General features: G+C 47.5%; 1 protein-coding gene across 1 annotated transcript; it reads left to right on the forward strand.

Annotated features, from left to right (window-relative positions):
- Positions 1–2,100: 2,100 nt before the first annotated feature.
- LOC124646434 (protein PLASTID MOVEMENT IMPAIRED 1-like) lies at positions 2,101–4,824 on the forward strand. Its single transcript, XM_047186545.1, has one exon. The coding sequence runs from the start codon at positions 2,152–2,154 to the stop codon at positions 4,612–4,614; it is 2,463 nt and encodes an 820-aa protein (XP_047042501.1). The 5' UTR covers positions 2,101–2,151; the 3' UTR covers positions 4,615–4,824.
- The last annotated feature ends 14,337 nt before the right edge of the window (positions 4,825–19,161 follow it).

Genomic DNA, 19,161 nt, shown 5'->3' on the forward strand with positions numbered 1-19,161 from the left:
ACGCACGTACGCGCGCGCCAAGGAGGAGAGAAACAACGGCGCTTTCTTTCCGCGCGCGTAACAAGATCTCGGTGCCACGTACGGTACGGTACGGACGGCCAATTCCCTTGAACAAGCACTGCGAACGCCTATTCAAATCTCGTGCGTCTGCCACCGTGACGAACGAACTCTCAAGAACCAATAGTCAACGACTAAAGATCTTCAATCTTTTCTTTAGCGACAATCCTTATCCGATGGGCTGACTACCACACTTGCTTGCCGCAAAAGATTGCAAGTTTGACAAGATAAAAACAGGGTAGACTCTTTCAAGTAACCAACAACAAACGTGTAGAGATGTGTACTAGACTTGGTCAGTTTGGTTTTCCATGTATGGAGGCATCAAATTTCCCGATGAACGCTCGATACCCCCCTCCCCCCTCCCCACACACACCCAAATGAAGGTTCTACCCCGTTGTATGCATCAAAACGATGCAATAGATTTTTTGTTAATGTAGAAGCCTTACAAGATACCATATCAATCAATCCGAAGCCATTGCGGCTCGCAACATTTAAAATTTTGACGACGGGGGTGACCATGATCAGAGCCATATACCTATTTTACACGTACACACATTATCTAAAACAGGTGTACTGTGCTGACTATCACACTTGCTTAGTGCAATTTGACTAAGACAAAAACAAGGTACGCACTTTCAAGTGACCAACAAACATGTAGAGATGTGTACTGGACTTGGTCAGTTTGGTTTTGGATGAATGGAGGAATGGAATTTCCCCAAGAGCGCTCGAGACCAAAGAATCGATTACTAAACTTTTTCAGTTGAATAGAGGTTTTACTTGGGCTATGCATCAAAATAATGCACACAACCTTCTTTTTAATTATCCACACAAGCCTCACGAGATAACACATTGATCCTCCGAAGCTATTTTCTTGGCGACAACGGTTGCATTGCCTAAACGCTTCATGAAGGTGGGCACACATAATCAAGGTTTTATACCTTGGTCTCACACATACGAACATCATATAAAATCATCGCACTGGTCCAACAGACCCTTGGCATGCGCTGTATGCAAATGCTACAAAACTCGGCTTCTTCCGTGAACCACCCCACCATAGCTCTAGACAGAGCCATCGCCATACGCATCCATCACCACATCCGTCGTCAAAAGCTCACCGCACCATGCATCTGAGACTTGTTGTCGTTGATGCGTTCAATGCCACGCCGCTCCACCGTCTGACCTTCCAACACCCTATCCAATAACGATGCCCCCAACATGGAGAACACGTCATCGTTCGACATGCGCTGGAGAGGGTCGGAACCGGGGGGGGGGGTGTTCGGTCACCGCCGCCTCAAAGAGGACAACTGGGGTTGTGGGGGTCCTGGTTTCGACGACTAATTGAGTAATTGAAGATACTCAATCTAAATGCGTGCACACGTACTCCATAGTCCAAACCCTGGCCGCAGTACACACTCAGTAATGGACAAGGTACCCACCAGGAACTGCTGCTTGAAAGGACCTGCCAAACGAATCGGAACGTTCCCATCGTACCCAGAACCAGACATACGAACGTGCACCATCCCGGCGTCACATACACAATCCCAACCGGGTAAAGTACCCGTGCGAATCGGAACGCTCCAACTTGTACGGGACCGCGCGCGAGACAGCGAGAGCTCGTGGACACGGCTCCAGTGGCTCGCATCGGAGTAAAAACGATGCGTGTGTTTCCCGCCGCATTAACGCCGGATCACAATCAGCTGACCCGTGATCGCAGCGAGTCCATAACCAGTTCCCGTGGCCACGGGTCGTCTATCCACGCTCCAGCCTCCTCAGCCGTGGATGGAACCAACCGACGTCCGGCCGACGACGTTGCGCGCGCTTTGGCCGACGGTAATGGTAGTTAGCTAGCTTGGCCCGGATGATTCAACTTCCCTTGGCGCCAACGAGGTACACGACGGCAGAATCGGAGCGGATCGAAAGCTATATCTTTCGCGATCCGCACCACGACCTCCTGGTCCAGCTCCGATCAAGAAAAGCTTTGGCCAAGCGTGCGTGGAAGTGGAACTGTGGATAGGCGGCCGGTCGAGCAGGGCGGCGAGCTAGCTAGCCAGCCAGCCAGTAAGCTAGAGCAAGGAACGTGCGAGGTGCGCCCACATGGCCGGAGTAAGCGGCAGCGGCGTCGGGATCAGCGACTACCTCGACCGCCCCAACGCCATCCACCGCCGCACGGCGTCGCTCGCCATCGCGCGGTCCGGCGACGACGGCCCGCGCATCGTGGACGGGGCGGGACGGGAGGGCCGGCGTGCGCGCTCGTCGCGCCGCCTCTCGCTCTCCTCCTGGCTCGGCCCGCTCTCGAGGCATCCTCCGCACCCGCACGCCGACGAGGACACGGCGTCGGCGGACTCGCGGAGCCGGGAGCCAACGCCCGAGCCGAGAGGCGGCAGGGCCAAGGAGCCCTCGCCGGCGTGGCGCAGCTGGAAGCCCGTGCGCGCGCTGGCCCACATCGGGAAGCGCCGGGCCGGGTGCCTCTTCTCCGTCGAGGTGGCGTCCGTCCGCGGCGTGCCGGCCTCCATGGACGGCCTCCGCCTCGCCGTCGCCGTCCGCAAGGCCGAGACCAGGGACGGCGCGATGCAGACGATGCCGGCCCGCGTGTCCCGCGACGGCTCCGCGGAGTTCGACGAGACGCTCTTCGTCAAGTGCAACCTCTTCTTCACCGGCGGGCCGGGCACCGGGAAGCCGCTCAAGCTCGAGCCGCGCCGGTTCGTGGTGTCCGTCGTCCCCGTCGAGGCGCCGGAGATCCGGCTGGGGACCTACGACGTCGACGTCAGCGAGCTCGTGCGCGACTCCCTCCAGAGGAGCAACGAGGGGCGCCGCGTCCGCTGGTTCGACAGGGCGTACGGCCTCGCGGGAAAGGCCGCTGGCGGCGAGCTCCTGCTCCGGCTCGGGTTCCAGCTCATGGAGGACGCGGGGCTCCGGCTCTACACGCAGGCCGCCGCGGGGCCGTCGTCGTCGAGGGACGTGTCCGTGTCGCCCTCTCGCGCCAGGGCGCACAGCAAGAACTCCTTCAGCATCTCGAGCAGCACGCCCAAGCTTTCCGCGTCCGACGCGTCCATCTCGCATTCCATGAGAGCCTACAGGCAGCTGCTCGACAGGCTCAACGTCGAAAAGCGTGCCGACGACGACGAGCTCTCCACCGCCAGCGGCACCGGCGACGGTGACTACGCCTCCATCCCGGAGTACGAGGTGGTTGACAAGGGTGTCGAGTCGGTCAAGGAGGTCGTCCACTTCCAGGCCCAGCGCGACGTGCTGCGGGAGCTCGACTCCATCGCCGACCAGATCGAGGCCGTCGAGGCGCTCATGGCAAGCGGCGGGAAGAAGTCGCCCAGGGGAGCGGGTCAGCAGCCAAGCCTCGATGCTGACGAGGAAATGGTCACCGTTGAGTTCCTCAGGAAGCTCGAGGCCGTGGACGACGATAAGTACAGGAAGCTGAAGCAGCCCATGACGCCGAGATCAAGAGAGGCGGCGGCGACGACTCCGCCGGTGGTGCCAGACTTGGGACAGAGCCTTGGCCCGGCGGTGCAGACGCGCGACGGCGGGTTCTTGCTGTCCATGAACCCGTTCAACGTGCCTCTTGCAAGCAGAGACGTTCCCCCGATGCTCGCCATGCAGCTGTCCAGGCCCTTCGTGCTGCCGAGCGCCATGGCCGCCACTGGGTTCGACGTGCTGCAGAAGATGGCGGCCGCGGGCGGCCCTAACGAGGTCCGGGATAAGTTGGTGTCGCTTGGGGGAATGGAAAGCCTTACCGGAAAGACGCCCGAGCAGGTGGGTTTCGAGGGCATTGCGGAGGCCGTCATCGGCGGACGGCGAACCGAGGGCGGCGCGAGCTCGAGCGCAGCGCGGTCCGTGCAGCTCGTACGGAAGTTCGCCGCAGCAGTGTCCGAGGGCCGAAGGGAGCGCGTCGCCACCGGCATCTGGAGCGCCGGGAGCGACCCGGAGACGTTGGAGGAGGTGCTCGCATTCTCCCTTCAGAAGCTAGAGGCCATGGCGTTGGACGCGCTAATGATCCAGGCCGACATGGCCGACGAGGAGCCGCCGTTCGAGGTAGCACCAGCTGCGGGGGACGTGGACGTGTTCGACGCGCTCGTGCCGTGCGAGGAGTGGTCCGATACCCGCGGCGTCTCGGACGGCCGCGTCACGCTGGTGGCTGCCATCCAGCTGCGCGACCCTTCCCGGCGCTACGAGGCAGTGGGCGCGCCGATGGTCGCCGTCGTGCAGTCAGCGAGGATGCTGGGCGCGGCCGGGATCAGCGGCGGGAGATTCAAAGTGAGGAGCCTGCACGTCGGTGGAGTGCAGACGAGGAGCTCGTCGGGTGTCGGCGGGAGCGCGAGCTGGCGCGCGGAGCGGCAGAAGCTGACGGCGATGCAGTGGACGGTAGCGCACGGTCCGGGTCGTGCCGGCAAGAGGGTGCAGACGCCGCCGTCGTCTCAGGCAGCGAAGGCGAGGCAGCAGCAGCAGCAGCAGCGGCCCGACGTGGTATGGAGCCTGTCGTCCAGGGTGCTCGCCGGGATGTGGCTCAAGACGGTGCGCAACCCGGACGTGAAGATCGGCAGCGCCTGACATGGACGCTTACCGAGTTGCTATGCCGATTCCAGTAGTGCCTCGTAGATATGTAGACAATTTTTTTTTTGAACAGGGATATGTAGACAATGTAGGCACATTAAAATGTGCACTCAAATAGAGTTCTCAGTGTGTAAATCCTACTCATGCTTTATATGGGCACTTATCGTTTCCGGCATTTTGAAATAAACCATGGGGTCGTTTGATTCAGAGGAATTTCATAATACATGAATAGGAAAAGCCCTGGATAATGACATGTCTTATCCAATCCGGTAGGATTAGAAATACTATAGGATTTTAGATCTATAAATCGCTTTATTGCACAAGAAAGCCAAAGAAATTGTAGGAAAATTCCTGCAATAAAATTTTCCTCGTTGTGCGATTTACCTCGGAAGGGGATTGGAAGCACGTGATGAACAATGGGCCATGGCAATTCGATTTCAATGCTGTGCTTCTGAAGAAGTATGACGGTGCGGTGAGGCCGTCGGATATGGTGTTTGATACTATGGATATTTGGGTTAGGGTTCTGGACCTGCCAATGGACAAGATGAATAGGGTGTATGGAGAACTGATAGGAAGATGGATTGGCAAGTACATCTCTGTTGAAGTAGATGCTGATGGGATAGCCTGGGGCGAAGATCTTCGTATCCGAGTGGAGGTCAGGGTTGATCAGCCACTTCTCCGTGGCGTTAATATCAGAGACTCTGATGAGGATGTAGAAGGGACCTGGTTCGATCTCAAATATGAAAAAGTCCCACATTTCTGTTTCTCGTGTGGCTGTGTGGTTCATCCTGAAAACAAATGTCTTGGTGAAGATGAAGAGGAGAAACAGTGGGGGGAATGGCTGCGAGCATCACCACGCAGGAACAAAAAACCAGTTGATGTATCTCGACCGGCAGTGTCATCTAACAGCTTCAGCAGTAGGTCGGCGGGATCAGAGAACCGGTTCCATGGTGGTGCCTCAATTCGGGACAACCCCGCGAGGCGCAATCTTAATAACGAGTACGCCTACTCTAGCTCTTCTCGCACTGGCGAGAACCAGCATAGGAGAGGTATGCGGGATGTAACGAGCCCAGAGAAAGGCCACAGGGCGACGGGCATGAGTGTGGAAAAGAACAAGGGTCCGGCATATGATGAAGGTCAGGGGAGGAAAGGGGGTACGTTTGTGCGTCGTCAGCGAACACAGATAGAGTCCACCCGGCTAATCAGTCTCAGTTGCCACTGGGCACAAACAGAAAGAGGAGTACCAAGCAAGTCTGGCTGCCGGTCGCAGTGCAAGTTCTTGGTGAGGAGGGCTCAGACTCAGCTGGCAAGAGGCAAAAGGTACAGTCTGTGTTTGATAGGATGGAAGAGCCTGCTCAGTCTGTGTTTGACAGATTAGAAGTCCCATCGGCGGACCCTGCTCAGCGGGGCCGCCAGGAACAATGAATTGCTTGAGCCTTAACTGCCGCGGTTTGGGGTTGGACGCGGCGGTAGGCGAATTAAGGGACTTATGCAGGTCCTACAACCCAGCGGTGGTTTTCCTCTGCGAGACAAAGAGACATGGATAAGCTGAAGTGGAGCCTAGGCTTCAAATTCGGTGTAGCAGTGGATTGCGTTGGAAGAAGTGGGGGTTTAGCTCTGTGGTGGAGAGACGATGTGGAGGTGTCAGCGAGGCCGTGGTGTCAGTACTACATCGACGCCAAGATTTCTTTTGCGGGCAAAACCTGGAGATTCACAGGAATCTATGGTGAGCCATGTACGGCGTCGAGATCGAGAACGTGGGAGGCGTTGAGATATTTAAAAGTTCAAGATGATCTACCATGGTTGTGTGCTGGTGACTTTAATGAGATATTGCGACAAGAAGCGCAGCTGGGAGGAAATGTCCGAAGTGAAGCTCAAATGGCGACTTTTCGAACATGCTTGGAAGACTGTGAACTTACAGATTTGGGATACAAAGGATATGACTTCACATGGAGTAACAGGAGAGAAGGAGAGGAGAATGTTCAGGTCAGATTGGATCGAGCAACGGCGACAGCGCCGTTTCTTGAGATGTTTCCCATACTTTTGTCGAGCATATTGTCACGGAGGAGTCTGACCATATGGCTTTGCTTATCAAAGTTCTTGAAGAACCCAGCAGACCACCTAGATCGGTTGACAGAGGGTTCAGATATGAGGAGATGTGGACTAAACATGATGATTATAAGCAAATGGTAAGGGATGCGTGGAATAGAAGTGATGCAGGGGAGGAGGGAATTAATGGTGTCTGAAAACGACTCCATAGTGTATCCAGGGACATGCAAAAGTGGAGCTATGAATCATTTGGGTCGGTCAAGGCAGAGATTAAGAAGCTGAGGACCTTGCTGGATGCAGCCCGCTCGACAGCGAGGGAGGCTGGTTCATCTCCAGAGGTTAAGGACATTGAGATGAAATTGCATGACATTTACGAAAGAGAGGAGATAATGTATATACAAAGATCCAGGCAGGACTGGCTGAAATATGGGGATCGAAATACAAAGTTTTTTCAGAATAGAGCGTCCCACAGACGTAGGAAGAACACTGTTCGGTCTTTGCGAAGGGGAGATGGCACGGTATGCTCGACCAACGATGGTATGCGGGAAATGGCACTGGCCTTTTATAATACGCTGTACTCCTCGGAAGGATCCAGTAATAGCGATGCAATTCCTAATTTGATCGAGGGGTTTGTTTCAGCGGAGATGAACAGCGGGCTGACGGCGACATTTTCTGATACGGAGATTGAGCAGGCATTATTTGCTACGGGGCCAACGAAAGCGCCAGGCCCAGATGGGCTCCCAGCGCTGTTCTACCAAAGGCACTGGCCGGTTTTAAAAAAAATTGTTTGCCGCGCTGTTCGGGATTTCTTGGAAGGGAAGCCTTGTCCAGATGATTTCAATGATACAGTATTGGTTCTGATCCCCAAGGTGAGCTCACCGGAGCTGCTCTCTCAGTTTCGCCCGATAAGTCTATGCAACGTTCTCTACAAGGTAGCGGCTAAAGTCCTGGCAAATCGGTTAAAGAAGATTCTTCCGATTCTTATTTCCGAGGAACAAAGTGCCTTTGTGCCAGGCCGACTTATCACTGACAATGTCTTGATTGCATACGAGTGTGTTCATGCAATCAGAAAGAGGAAAAGGAAAAACCCTCTATGTGCTGTCAAACTTGATATGATGAAGGCCTACGATCGGGTTGAATGGTGTTTTTTGGAGCAAATGATGAAGAGGATGGGGTTTTCACAGAGGTGGGTTGACATGATCATGAGGTGTGTTCAATCAGTCAGATTCTCTGTCAAACTTAATGGATGCACTTCAGATATGTTTGTTCCATCCAGAGGCTTGCGACAAGGGGACCCGCTGTCTCCGTATCTATTTCTGTTTTGTGTAGAAGGTTTCTCTGCTCTTCTTAAGCAGGCTCAGAGGGATAACCAGATTACAGGGGTTAAATCCGGAAACAATGGTCCTACTATCACACACCTACTGTTTGCTGATGACAGTGTGGTGTTTATGGAGGCTAGCAGGGAGGGTATGACGGCGGTGAGGAGTGTTCTACAGAGATATGAGGACAGTTCTGGGCAGAAGGTCAACTATCATAAGTCTTCTATTTTCTTTGGGAAAGGTTGCCGTGAAGAAGTGCGGAGCTCATTGAAGAATATGATTGGGGTTCCCTACGAGGCGCTCTCGGAGAAATATCTTGGCCTTCCAACAGTGGTAGGGCGAGCAAAGAATGAGGCTTTTAAAAATCTTCCAGAGAGGTCATGGGGGAAGGTTAAAGGGTGGAAGGGTCAAGGGCTGTCCAAGGCAGGGAAGGAAACTTTGGTTAAGTCAGTCTTACAGGCAGTACCAACCTACACAATGGGGTGTTTCCAACTTACGAAATCTATGTGCCAACAGCTGACGTCCATCTCCTCTGGCTTCTGGTGGGGTGCAGCTGATGGAAAGAGGAAAGTGCACTGGATTAGTTGGGACAAGATGTGTGCAACAAAAAGGAATGGTGGTATGGGTTTCAGAAGTTATCCGGATTTTAATCAAGCACTACTGGCTAAGCAAGCCTGGAGGATGGTGACCAAACCGGATTCTCTATGTGCTAGAGTACTTAAAGCTCGCTACTTCCCAAATGGGAATTTTTTGAGTGCAGGGTGTCCGAAGAATGCTTCCTTCACTTGGAAGAGCATGATGCATGGGAGGGAGCTGCTCAAGGCGGGTTTGATTTGGAGAATCGGAGATGGCTCAAAGGTGTCAATATGGAAGGACAACTGGATCCCAAGAGCGAGTGCTCAAAAACCTTTGGGCCATAAACCAGATGTTGAGGTTGAAATGGTGCATGAATTATTATTACCGGATGGCAATGGTTGGGATATGGACAAGTTACAGAATTGCTTCTATGATGTAGATGTCGACGATATTGCGAAGATTCCCGTAGGACGAGCTGGAACAGATGATTTTATCGCTTGGAACTACACCAAAAATGGGAACTTCACTGTTAAGTTGGCTTACCATCTAAAGATGCAGTTAAACTCTCTAAGAGCGGGGCGAGCGAGCTCGTCTTCGGCCTCATGTGATGATCACCGGGGTTGGCTAGCGCTTTGGGCAGCAGATGTTCCCAACAAAGTGAAGGTTCATGCTTGGCGCCTGGTGAAAAATGGCTTGACTGTTGGTCATGAACTTGCAAGACGCAAAATAAAAATGGGTATCAGATGTGTGGTCTGTTTTAGGGACGAGACAATGATTCATCGCTTTTGGAGGTGTCCGTATACAGCCAGAACATGGGAATGCATGCGGGAGCTGACATCATTGCCTCTTGATGCACCACCTGATCGTGTCTATGAGCAAAAAGATTTAGCAAGCTGGATGTTGGAATGGATGGGAAAGACAAATGACAGGGAATTAGCTTTGGGGCTAATGACGCTATACCAGATGTGGCTTGCAAGAAATGATGCTAGAGATGCGGAGCTGATTGAAGATCCTATGATTACTCGCTCGGAAGACTCGTCTTTCTAGTTGACGAGTGGCAGATCGCGAACACTTCTCCTCCGGCGAGCAAGAGTAACCAGGAGGCCGAGCAGCGGCTCGCGCCTCCCGATGGGTGGCACAAAGTAAATGCAGACGGAGCTTTTCTACAGGTGTCCGGGCGGAGTGGCGGTGGAGCGGTTCTACGCGACCACCATGGCGAGTTCGTGGCGGGCTCTTTTTTCCCCGCGTGCCGGATCCTGAAGGGCGGAGCTCCTGGCCCGCAAGGAAGCCACCCGGTTAGCATTGGATCAAGGGATCAATAAGCTGGTGCTGGAGACGGATTGTCTAAGTGCGGTGTCCAAGCTGCGGGGCAAGGAGTTGGATAGATCACTACATGGACCGTTGGTTCAGGAAATCAAGGTGCTGCTGAGTTCATTCAGTGACACAAGTTCGACATGTGCGACGATCAGCGAATGGAGTAGCTCATTGTCTAGCTAAATTTGGCTGCGAGAATAATATCTGTAACACCTGGGTTGGAGTACCACCCATGTACTGTATGAACTTGTTGGCTTATGACTATGGCGGTATTCGAATAAAGTCGTAGCTTATTCTCAAAAAAAAAAAAGAAATAAACCATGGGGTCGTTTGATTCAGAGGAATTTCATAATACATGAATAGGAAAAGCCCTGGATAATGACATGTCTTATCCAATCCGGTAGGATTAGAAATACTATAGGATTTTAGATCTATAAATCGCTTTATTGCACAGGAAAGCCAAAGAAATTGTAGGAAAATTCCTGCAATAAAATTTTCACTATTGCTCCAAGATCCATGTCGAGTGTGAGACAAAGTGGTGGAGACGGTGACAGATGATGAGGCTTCCGCCATTGTGCCTCCTTCGTTGAGGGCCAAGCCATCGCCGCCTCACGAGTTGTCGGCGAGACCATTGGCCGCTAAGGAGGAGGTTCTCGAGGCCAAAAGAATGTCGTGTGGTGGTGATTTCCGACACTGAGGACCTTGACAATGAAGAGTAGAAGAGGTAGAAGAAGAACATTTCTGAGCTATCTGCAAAAAAAAAAGCTATATAGAGGTCTAGAGAGACAAATATATTAAAAGGCGATCGTAATACTTTTTTTTTCATTCTTGTAGATCATAGAAGGAGGAAGAATGAGATAGCTGGCTTGCAAGGTGAACATGGACTGGTTAAGGACATCAAAGGTATGCTCAAAATTACTGTTGATTACTACACATCTTTATTCTTTGGGCACGAATCTTGAGAAATAAATGAATGGTGATGGAAACACTCACACCCATGCGTGGGTGTATAAAAGTATTTCTGGTGAAGATAGACTAGATATTAATCTAGAAGAGGACTTCTGGCATAATCGCGATCTGGTTACTGATGAGCACAATAACATACTTGTGCTGATTTTACTGAAACATGAGATTAGGGATGCTATTAATGTGAAATGGATTATATCTTGTTTTGCACAAATGTATGTATGCATATCAATTTCCATAAGTGTGACCTGTTTCCAATCAATATTTAGGAAGGGGAAGCACAAATGGTTGCCCAAACTATGGGTTGTAAACTGGGCCATTTTTCCCTAAAATATCTGGGGGTGCCTTTACATATAATAAACCGAGGAAGGAAGATCTACAAGCTATTATTGCAAAGATTCTAAAAAAAACTATTGGATGGAGATGTAGAGCTGGTTAGAAGTGTCATGTCTAGTACTCCTTTCCATTTGCTTAGTGCCATTAGATTTCCAAAGTGGGGTATTTCCCTGATTAACTCTCAAATGGCTCATTGCCTTTGGGGTGACTATGAAGGGCATTTTAAATACCACTTAGCTAATTGGGGTCTATTGTGCGAGAAAAAGGATTTGGGGCATCTTGGTATCCCGAATTTATCTAAAATAAATCTTTGTCTACTTGGTTCTTGGGTTAAGATATATAATGTGTGTGACAATAAACTATGGAAATAGATTAATGTAAATAACCCTAATCTCTTCTCTTGCTCTGTCGTGGGTGCCTCTCCCTTTCGCAAGGTGTACTTTGGGTGACTAAAGCTGCGAAAATGGGGTGTACCAACGGAAAGTGGGAGATGGAAGGAAGATTAAATTTTGGGAGGATCATTGGTTTGGGACATGTAGCTTCGTCATTAATTATTGGGAAGTTTATTTCTGGGTCAATGAACAAAATTGTACTATTATTGACCTATTGGATGGTGAACATTGCAAGGTTACCTTTAGGATGTGTTTTGATCATAGGCTTATGCTTCAATTGTTCAAAATAATTCATATTGCTCAGACTCTTCAACTTGTTGAAGAAAATGATGCCCTTATATGGATGTGGGAACCTAATGGAATATACAGTGTGAGATCCATGTATGTTGTCATTAATTTCAGAGGGATCCTGCGTGTTAATATACATGCTTGTTAATATACATTCTGTTTGGAGATTGAAAGTTCCAACCAAAATTCATTTCTTTCTTCGGTTTGTGTCTTATAACATAGTCCTTACTAGGGATAATCTTGCTAAGAGACACCTGAGTGTTTTGCAAAAACTTGAAACATGCAATCATCTATTCTTTGAACGTGTTGCATGATGCACCTGGTCTAACATTGGGAGAATGTTGAGTATTAGCTCTAATTCTTCAACTATTGATAGTATATTTGGCATGTGGAATGATAATAAAAAGAATATGATACATAATATGATAAATGCTGAAATAATGATGAACATTTGGCTAATTAGGAATGATCTATGCTTCAATCAAACCCCTTGGGTTGGTATGTATGTGTTGTCGAAAAGAGCTTCATACACTCAGAAGCTATCCATGCATTTAATTTTCTTATTTCACAACGAATTTGACTCGGTAGATGAATCATTTCTTAGGTATGCTACATTCTTTGAAGAAAGAGTAGGCTCTCCTTTAATTGACATAGATACAAATACTCTACTAGAATGACGCACAAGGAAAAGTTTGGATTGCTCAGTTAAGTAGAGGATTGAAAATCCTCGTGTCAATCTGGTTCCGGTAGAGAAAAAAATCTAGCGAATAGGTATTGATAGGTTGTGGGGCTTACTTCCTAGCCCCAGTGGGAGTAGTGACTAGCGTTATAGGTCGTTGGGCGGCCGGAAGGTTCAACCAGATTCACTGCTTACGTGCCAGTCATTCCGAAGAACACTTGCCCCCCCCCCCCGGTCTTACCACGGTTACTGGCATGGAGTTAGCCAGGGCTTCTTCATCGAGTCGTTTCATGATCCCACACTCGACGAAAGAGCTTTACAAGCGACATTTCCCTTCTTCACTCACGCAATATTGCTGGATCGGGCTTTCGCCCATTGTCCAAGAATAGTAGTGGGAAAGATGGAGGCATAGCTGGTGCTCCACCGCTGCTATTGTGGCTTGAGCCTAGCTGATCCCTAGGAAAAGAGCTAAAAGTTGATGTGGAGATGCAGAATCAGCTCCGGGAAGATGATGAGCCCTGGAAGATCAAAGCTCCGGACCTGATGAGGACGTTGAAGGCAAACATGCTGATGCTGGTGGGAGACAGGGAAGGTTTCATGGTGATGCCTAGGCCTTAGTTTTTCTCCAGCTTATGTCTAGTTCGGTGATGTCTCCTAGGTTTTATGGTCTAGTTTAGTGGTTGACAATAGCTAGTATGTGGTTGCAAACTGTTCTGTGTTGAGATCTCTTGGTCGTGGAAAGACGCTGAATATTGTAAGTCCGATAGTTTCAGAAATGGAACTGGGGCTGAAGCCCTTTTCTTCGATGATTGGGACGAGAAGGCGCCATCGCCAGTCCACTTCCACCAGAACATATCCGATCCCTCTCCTGCAATCATATCCCTTGCCGCAGTCACCACAGCCCATAGGTGTAGGTACTGCAACACCGCGTCAACCGACAACACACCGCATCAACCTTTAGTAGAGCTTCTCGGATAACATGATTGGTAGGATCTGTCCCGACTACTAAGCCTACGCGGAAATAACCTATTCTTTTCAGAGACTCGATTGTAACCTTCCTCCAAGTATGTAATTTTAATCTGATGTAGCAGTTTCCATGACAAATTTATAATGAACTGGTAATGGACAGAACCATTATATGTATGTGCAAATTCTGGGAATGTTCAGGTTACCAAGGGCTATGTGAGAAGCTACTGAAAGGTTCCATAACTTGTGGATAGCAACCATCTTGAACGAGCCAAGTAGAGAACCATGTCTCAGAATAGTTGTACACCGTTTTCTTGTAATAAATCGTGGTACCTGGAGCTCTACCAATAGAGAGCACTGGTGAAGAGTTAGAACTGTAAGCTGTTCTTAACCTGCAGGTCACCCCTAGGCCCTTGTGCTTCACAAAAGCGTTTGGTCCTAGACTGAAGTCGTTGCTTTGCCTCGGTAGCATAGTTTGAACCGGGGAATGATAACTTGTCATGTGCAGTTGTGGTTTTTCAGTCAAGCTCAAGTTGTGATCACATAGCTGGCGAACAACAATAGTTCAGCCAACCAGAGAATCTGAACCAGCAGTCAATATTTGAGAAGTGAACGTAAAGCTGAACTGAAATCTTGATGCTTTGTAACCATATACTGCTAGGGCCATCTGCCAAGACATTGTGTGTAACATTGCTTGCCAATATAATCTCGTAAATTTTCTAGGCAACAATAATATTGAGGTGGATCATCAAACTGCAAGGACGAATAGTATCGTGCTGCAGTATCCATAGCCTTCCTTGCTGTGTACCAATATACAGGAAGCAAGGAGACAAAAAGAAGTACGGCACTGGAAGCCAATATTATGCATGTTTTTGCAGATTTACATGCAGCACTCAACTTTGCTTGGTTTCCTCCATGTATGCAAATGTTTGCAGGCTAATGAGTTTAGCAACTCTGGCTCATTACTGGGCCAACGAGTGACAAGCTCTGCTGCATGTACGGAGAATAAAGTGACTGAACCAAGTTTACACCAGGCATTCTGTCCTGAATATTCACATCTTTCTTGCAAATCTCCTCATTAAGCCATGGTACTATCCTCTTAAAAGGATAAACCATTTCAGAGGTCTCATAATCTATGATCCTACGTTGCTTTTTTGTATCCCTGATCAATAAAACTGAATCACCAGCAGGAAGCCTCTTTTCAGTGATAACTAGATGATGATAGCGCGCATTGCTGCGCCCGTCAATTGTGACTATAGAATAATATGAATTTAAACAACTGCATATAATCTGAAAATTAAATCTTCATGAAGAAATATGTATTTTGTTATTTACACAAACATATATTTGTTAGTAACAGAAAATTCTTTGGCAGGTTTACGTGAATAGCGGCCTATCAGGACATCAAGCCTACTTCGTGGGATAAGTCGTATCCGTTAGCCGGAAAAGGCCAAAAAAAAGTTATGAGTAAACTAAGTAGAAATGGTACCAAAAGAGGTGAATATTAGTTAGTAACGGAAAAATCTTTGACAGGTGGTCTACGTGAATAGCAGCCTGTCGAGACATCAAGCCTATTTCGTAGGATAAGTTGCACCCGTTATCCAGAAAAGGCCGAGAAAAGCTATGTGAGTAAATTAAATAGAAATATTTGATAAAATTTGGCCAAGAAAAACATTGCTTCATAAATTTTGACTGGTTCTAATTAATTACAAAATCTTACTATAGGTGATTAGACAAATGTGTTTAAAGCTAGAACTGATGCACTCGCATAAATGCTAGTATTATTTCATATATTTATACATGACAAAGATATTAATAGAATAATAAAACTTGCCTTTCTCAGCGAGTGGTCGACCATAACACAGCTGATATCCCGGCCTATCAACAATGCATTTGAGCAAGTCGGCCAGCTTCCTTTATACGCCTCTGGTTTAAGAAAAGCCGCACATCAGGTTCATCTTCATCCTCATACAACCTGAAGATATGATGCATCAAAGAGTGCCGCTAATCAAATAAAAATAGATGTATATAGTACAAGCAGTGATTGTTTTGTTTTTACAAAAATCTAAAAATGAATTTATTTCTATGAATGTTCATATCGTTATGTCTACGCATCAATGGACAAATTAAGTAAATGTTAGATGCAATGGAAAAATTATATCTTGCACATAGCTGTGCCACACATATGTTAACTCGCTCTTTTTTTTGTTCAGAGTATGTTCCACCACCACATGAAAGAATTATTTAGGCTTCCTGCACACATGTTCACTTCCTCTTGTAGTATCAGAGCAACTTGTGAACACAAGTACTCTGCAAACTATATCTAGTAAGTTAGTACATTACTGAATCCGTTTCTATGTAATTGATTGACACCAAAATTTTCACCTGAATTTTTAGGGTTGGAAATTAGCTTTCAATCAAGCTAAAACATGTACTAAATCAGACATGAGCCCAATCTCCGCATCAAATGGTGCATGACTACTTAGAAGGTTCTTTACACAAATATGTACATACCCACGTTTTGCTAGCTTTGACCTCTTAAAGTACAATCAAGATAATTAAGTAACTGAGCATTAGTGTATAACATATATAGCATTGTATGATTAGGTAAGATAACAAAATCTGTTTTTTGCTGCTTTGCTCAGGTTAGGAACTTAATTATCATAAGATAAAATATTGTCCTTTTATCACAAAAAATAGCAAACCAATGTTGAACTGATATGATTTGATATCTCACTGTCCAGCACATCAAAATTATTTTCCTATGCGAAGTAGTGCAGTTGTATGGTCTCATCTTCACAATACTCATCTTGCAAAGAATCTTGATGCAGTGTATTATGGATTAGAAATATTCAAATAAATATGCAGTTTCTTATTTTTATTCTGCGATAGATGAAGGGAAACACTAAATAATCAAATGTCAAAATAGTGCTCAATTCTTGTATAGGGAAAATCCAATGTAAACACCCAGCCATAAAAACATGTACTTCATGCGCACATAACTAACAATTGGGTACTTATATTTTAAAATATAAATATTGTTTTTAATTCCAGCCTACCCAAAGCAGACTGGACATTCGTACCAAAGAAATACCAATGGGTATCGCAAAACAGGAAAGAAGGATCAGCAGAGGGTATCTGTTTGACAGCAAAATATGGTATCTAAATTGTTAAAATCACTCAGTTATATGCTTGGATATCATGATGCAAGAGGATCACACTTTCAAATAACATCTGAATGTGAAATTAGTCACTTCGTGATCCTTTGATTACAGATGCAAGAGGAGCACACTTTCTAGGCAATACATTGGTGCCAGGACATATTCATTAAAAGTGAGGCACGATTATATGAAAAGTGGAATCAGGCAAGGGCGATTATACAAACCAACCGGTGCTGAAAGGAGGCAGAGGTGTAGATGCCTAGTGTAACTTTGCTGCATAACAAATGATGAAAGTTAAGTTATTTGGTTCAGACAAAACGATGAAAATAAAACATACCATGTAGAGAGAAAAATATCTCAAGCAAAAGAAATAAACCTTCAGTTCTAAGGGATTAAAGGATGCAAGCGTATAAAGTGTACCGGAAGATAATAATATCTTGTGGAGATTTGGCTTCAGAATAGATGCCATTTGGCTTTGATCATGTCTCTGTAAACTTCAGAAGATAGCATAGTTTTAGTACTATATACTAATATTATCATGCACAAGACACAAAAATAGAAAATACCTACATGAATAGAAGACATGATTTCGTATATGGTTCTTCCAAAACAAATGCTGCTAACATGATGTGCGCCATGGACAAATGCAATTACTGGAGCCTTTTGTTGGGATTCTTCTCACCGTAACCCATTGTTTTCAAGGTTTTCGGAAGATGCAGCAAAACCAGACCACTACCTCATCTATCACTATGATAAAGTTTGAAGAGGCCGATGGCTAGACGAAGGGGTAAAGAAAAACGATTGGTCGCTGCACATATTGTGTATACTATGAATGATGGACAGAAGAAAACTCACAATTACACTGAGACTAATCACCATAATTAGAGGAGGGAGAGAGCCAAAATTTTACCACCATGATTACGCCACCGGCGGCGGTTTCAGATCGCACATCCATGGAGACTGCACGAATGGAACAGGATGTTCCTCGGATGGTGGGCCGGGTTCGGATGGTGGGCCGGGTTCATAGCCGAATCGAAGAAGGCTAAGCCCGCTTCAAAGGACCCACTCCACTGTCTTTGTGCCATCAGCACTGCGATGCCGCGCGCCATCGCAGAGAAGAAGACGTCGTCGCCGGAGAAGAAAAGTATTAGGGTGGCCTCTTCTTAATCGATGGAAATTGGAAAATCGAGGGAGATCGGAAGGTAGAAGGCATACATTGTTTATTTATCGACTTGGCTCGCTTGTTCTTCGCCAGCGCGAATCGATTGCGGAACCAAGCATCAATCAGCCAAGGGGCAGATGGAGGGGGAACAATGCGATAGCCAGGACAGAGATAAGGAGGACAACGATGAGGATGTTTCGTTTATTTCGGACTGCACGCAAAAGCAAGGGCTGACCAAGGCCCATATAAGCGCTTCACAGCCCAATTAAGCAGAAATGTGCTAACTCGTTTCGTGGAGTAGCAGCCCAAAAACGGTTGGCTGGCCCACTTAATGCGACTGAACGGGACAGAACAACCTAAAAACATTTAGCGACTGTTCGGAGTTGCTGGGAGTGATTTGGAACATTGGATTAGGGCATGTACAACGGTTCAGACAGCTTCCGTCGGTAGCCATTCGCCAGATCATCTGCAGACAGTATTGTAGACAGTTTATACATTGAGGCAGTCTTTTCATGTGTCTGTAGAGGGAGCGGTTCTGCATCAATTTCGTCCCACGATATGTGATACTGCCGGTACAATGGTAGGGGTGTCGTCGCTAATCAGCGATTAACATGGAATTAGACCGTCTGTAACTTAACAGACAGACTCTATCGTTCTGCATTCTCTCTCCCTCACGTCATTAAATATCCTAAGTGGTACATGCAACAGACGGCTGACTAGATGCTGTTGTACATGTCCTTAGCTGATCCGATGGTTCTAGATGTCAAGTCGCTGTAGTGGCTCCTAGGTAGTTCAATTTTAGTGTTACTCAATTAGGCCCCAACTAGTAGCTTTTTTTTGTTGAAACGCCCCAGCCAGTATTGAGGAGATGCCTTTTAGGATGGCCTCTAAATATATGACTCAATGTCCGAATAGGATCATGCAAATCTCGAACCTGAAGTTCCTGAACAGGAGGTTGCAATGAAAAGTCAAGATGGGGGAAAATCTTCTTAAAAGGATAATCCATGAGAGCTAGTATAACTTGTCCGTGGCATGTTTTATTTCAGCGCAAACTTTGATGCTGGCAATATATCTTTGTCGCACTGTTTCACTTTGCTAACCGGTTCAAGGGTTATTTGAGCATAAACTTCATCAAATGTCAGGGTCAGTCTGCATAGTGACACTGTGGAGGATGCATATCAACTTTGGTGGAAGATCTGCATAGCTTGGAATCTGTGCATCTGCATCCCTTCGCATAGATGCCACCACTATTGGATCGGGAGGGGGGGGGGGAGGCGTAACCGTTGACAGAGAGAGCGAACGAGGGTCCAACCAATGTAGTGGACATGAGTTGCAT

This window comes from Lolium rigidum, chromosome 4 (assembly GCF_022539505.1).
Source record: "Lolium rigidum isolate FL_2022 chromosome 4, APGP_CSIRO_Lrig_0.1, whole genome shotgun sequence".
Classification (NCBI taxonomy): domain Eukaryota; kingdom Viridiplantae; phylum Streptophyta; class Magnoliopsida; order Poales; family Poaceae; genus Lolium; species Lolium rigidum.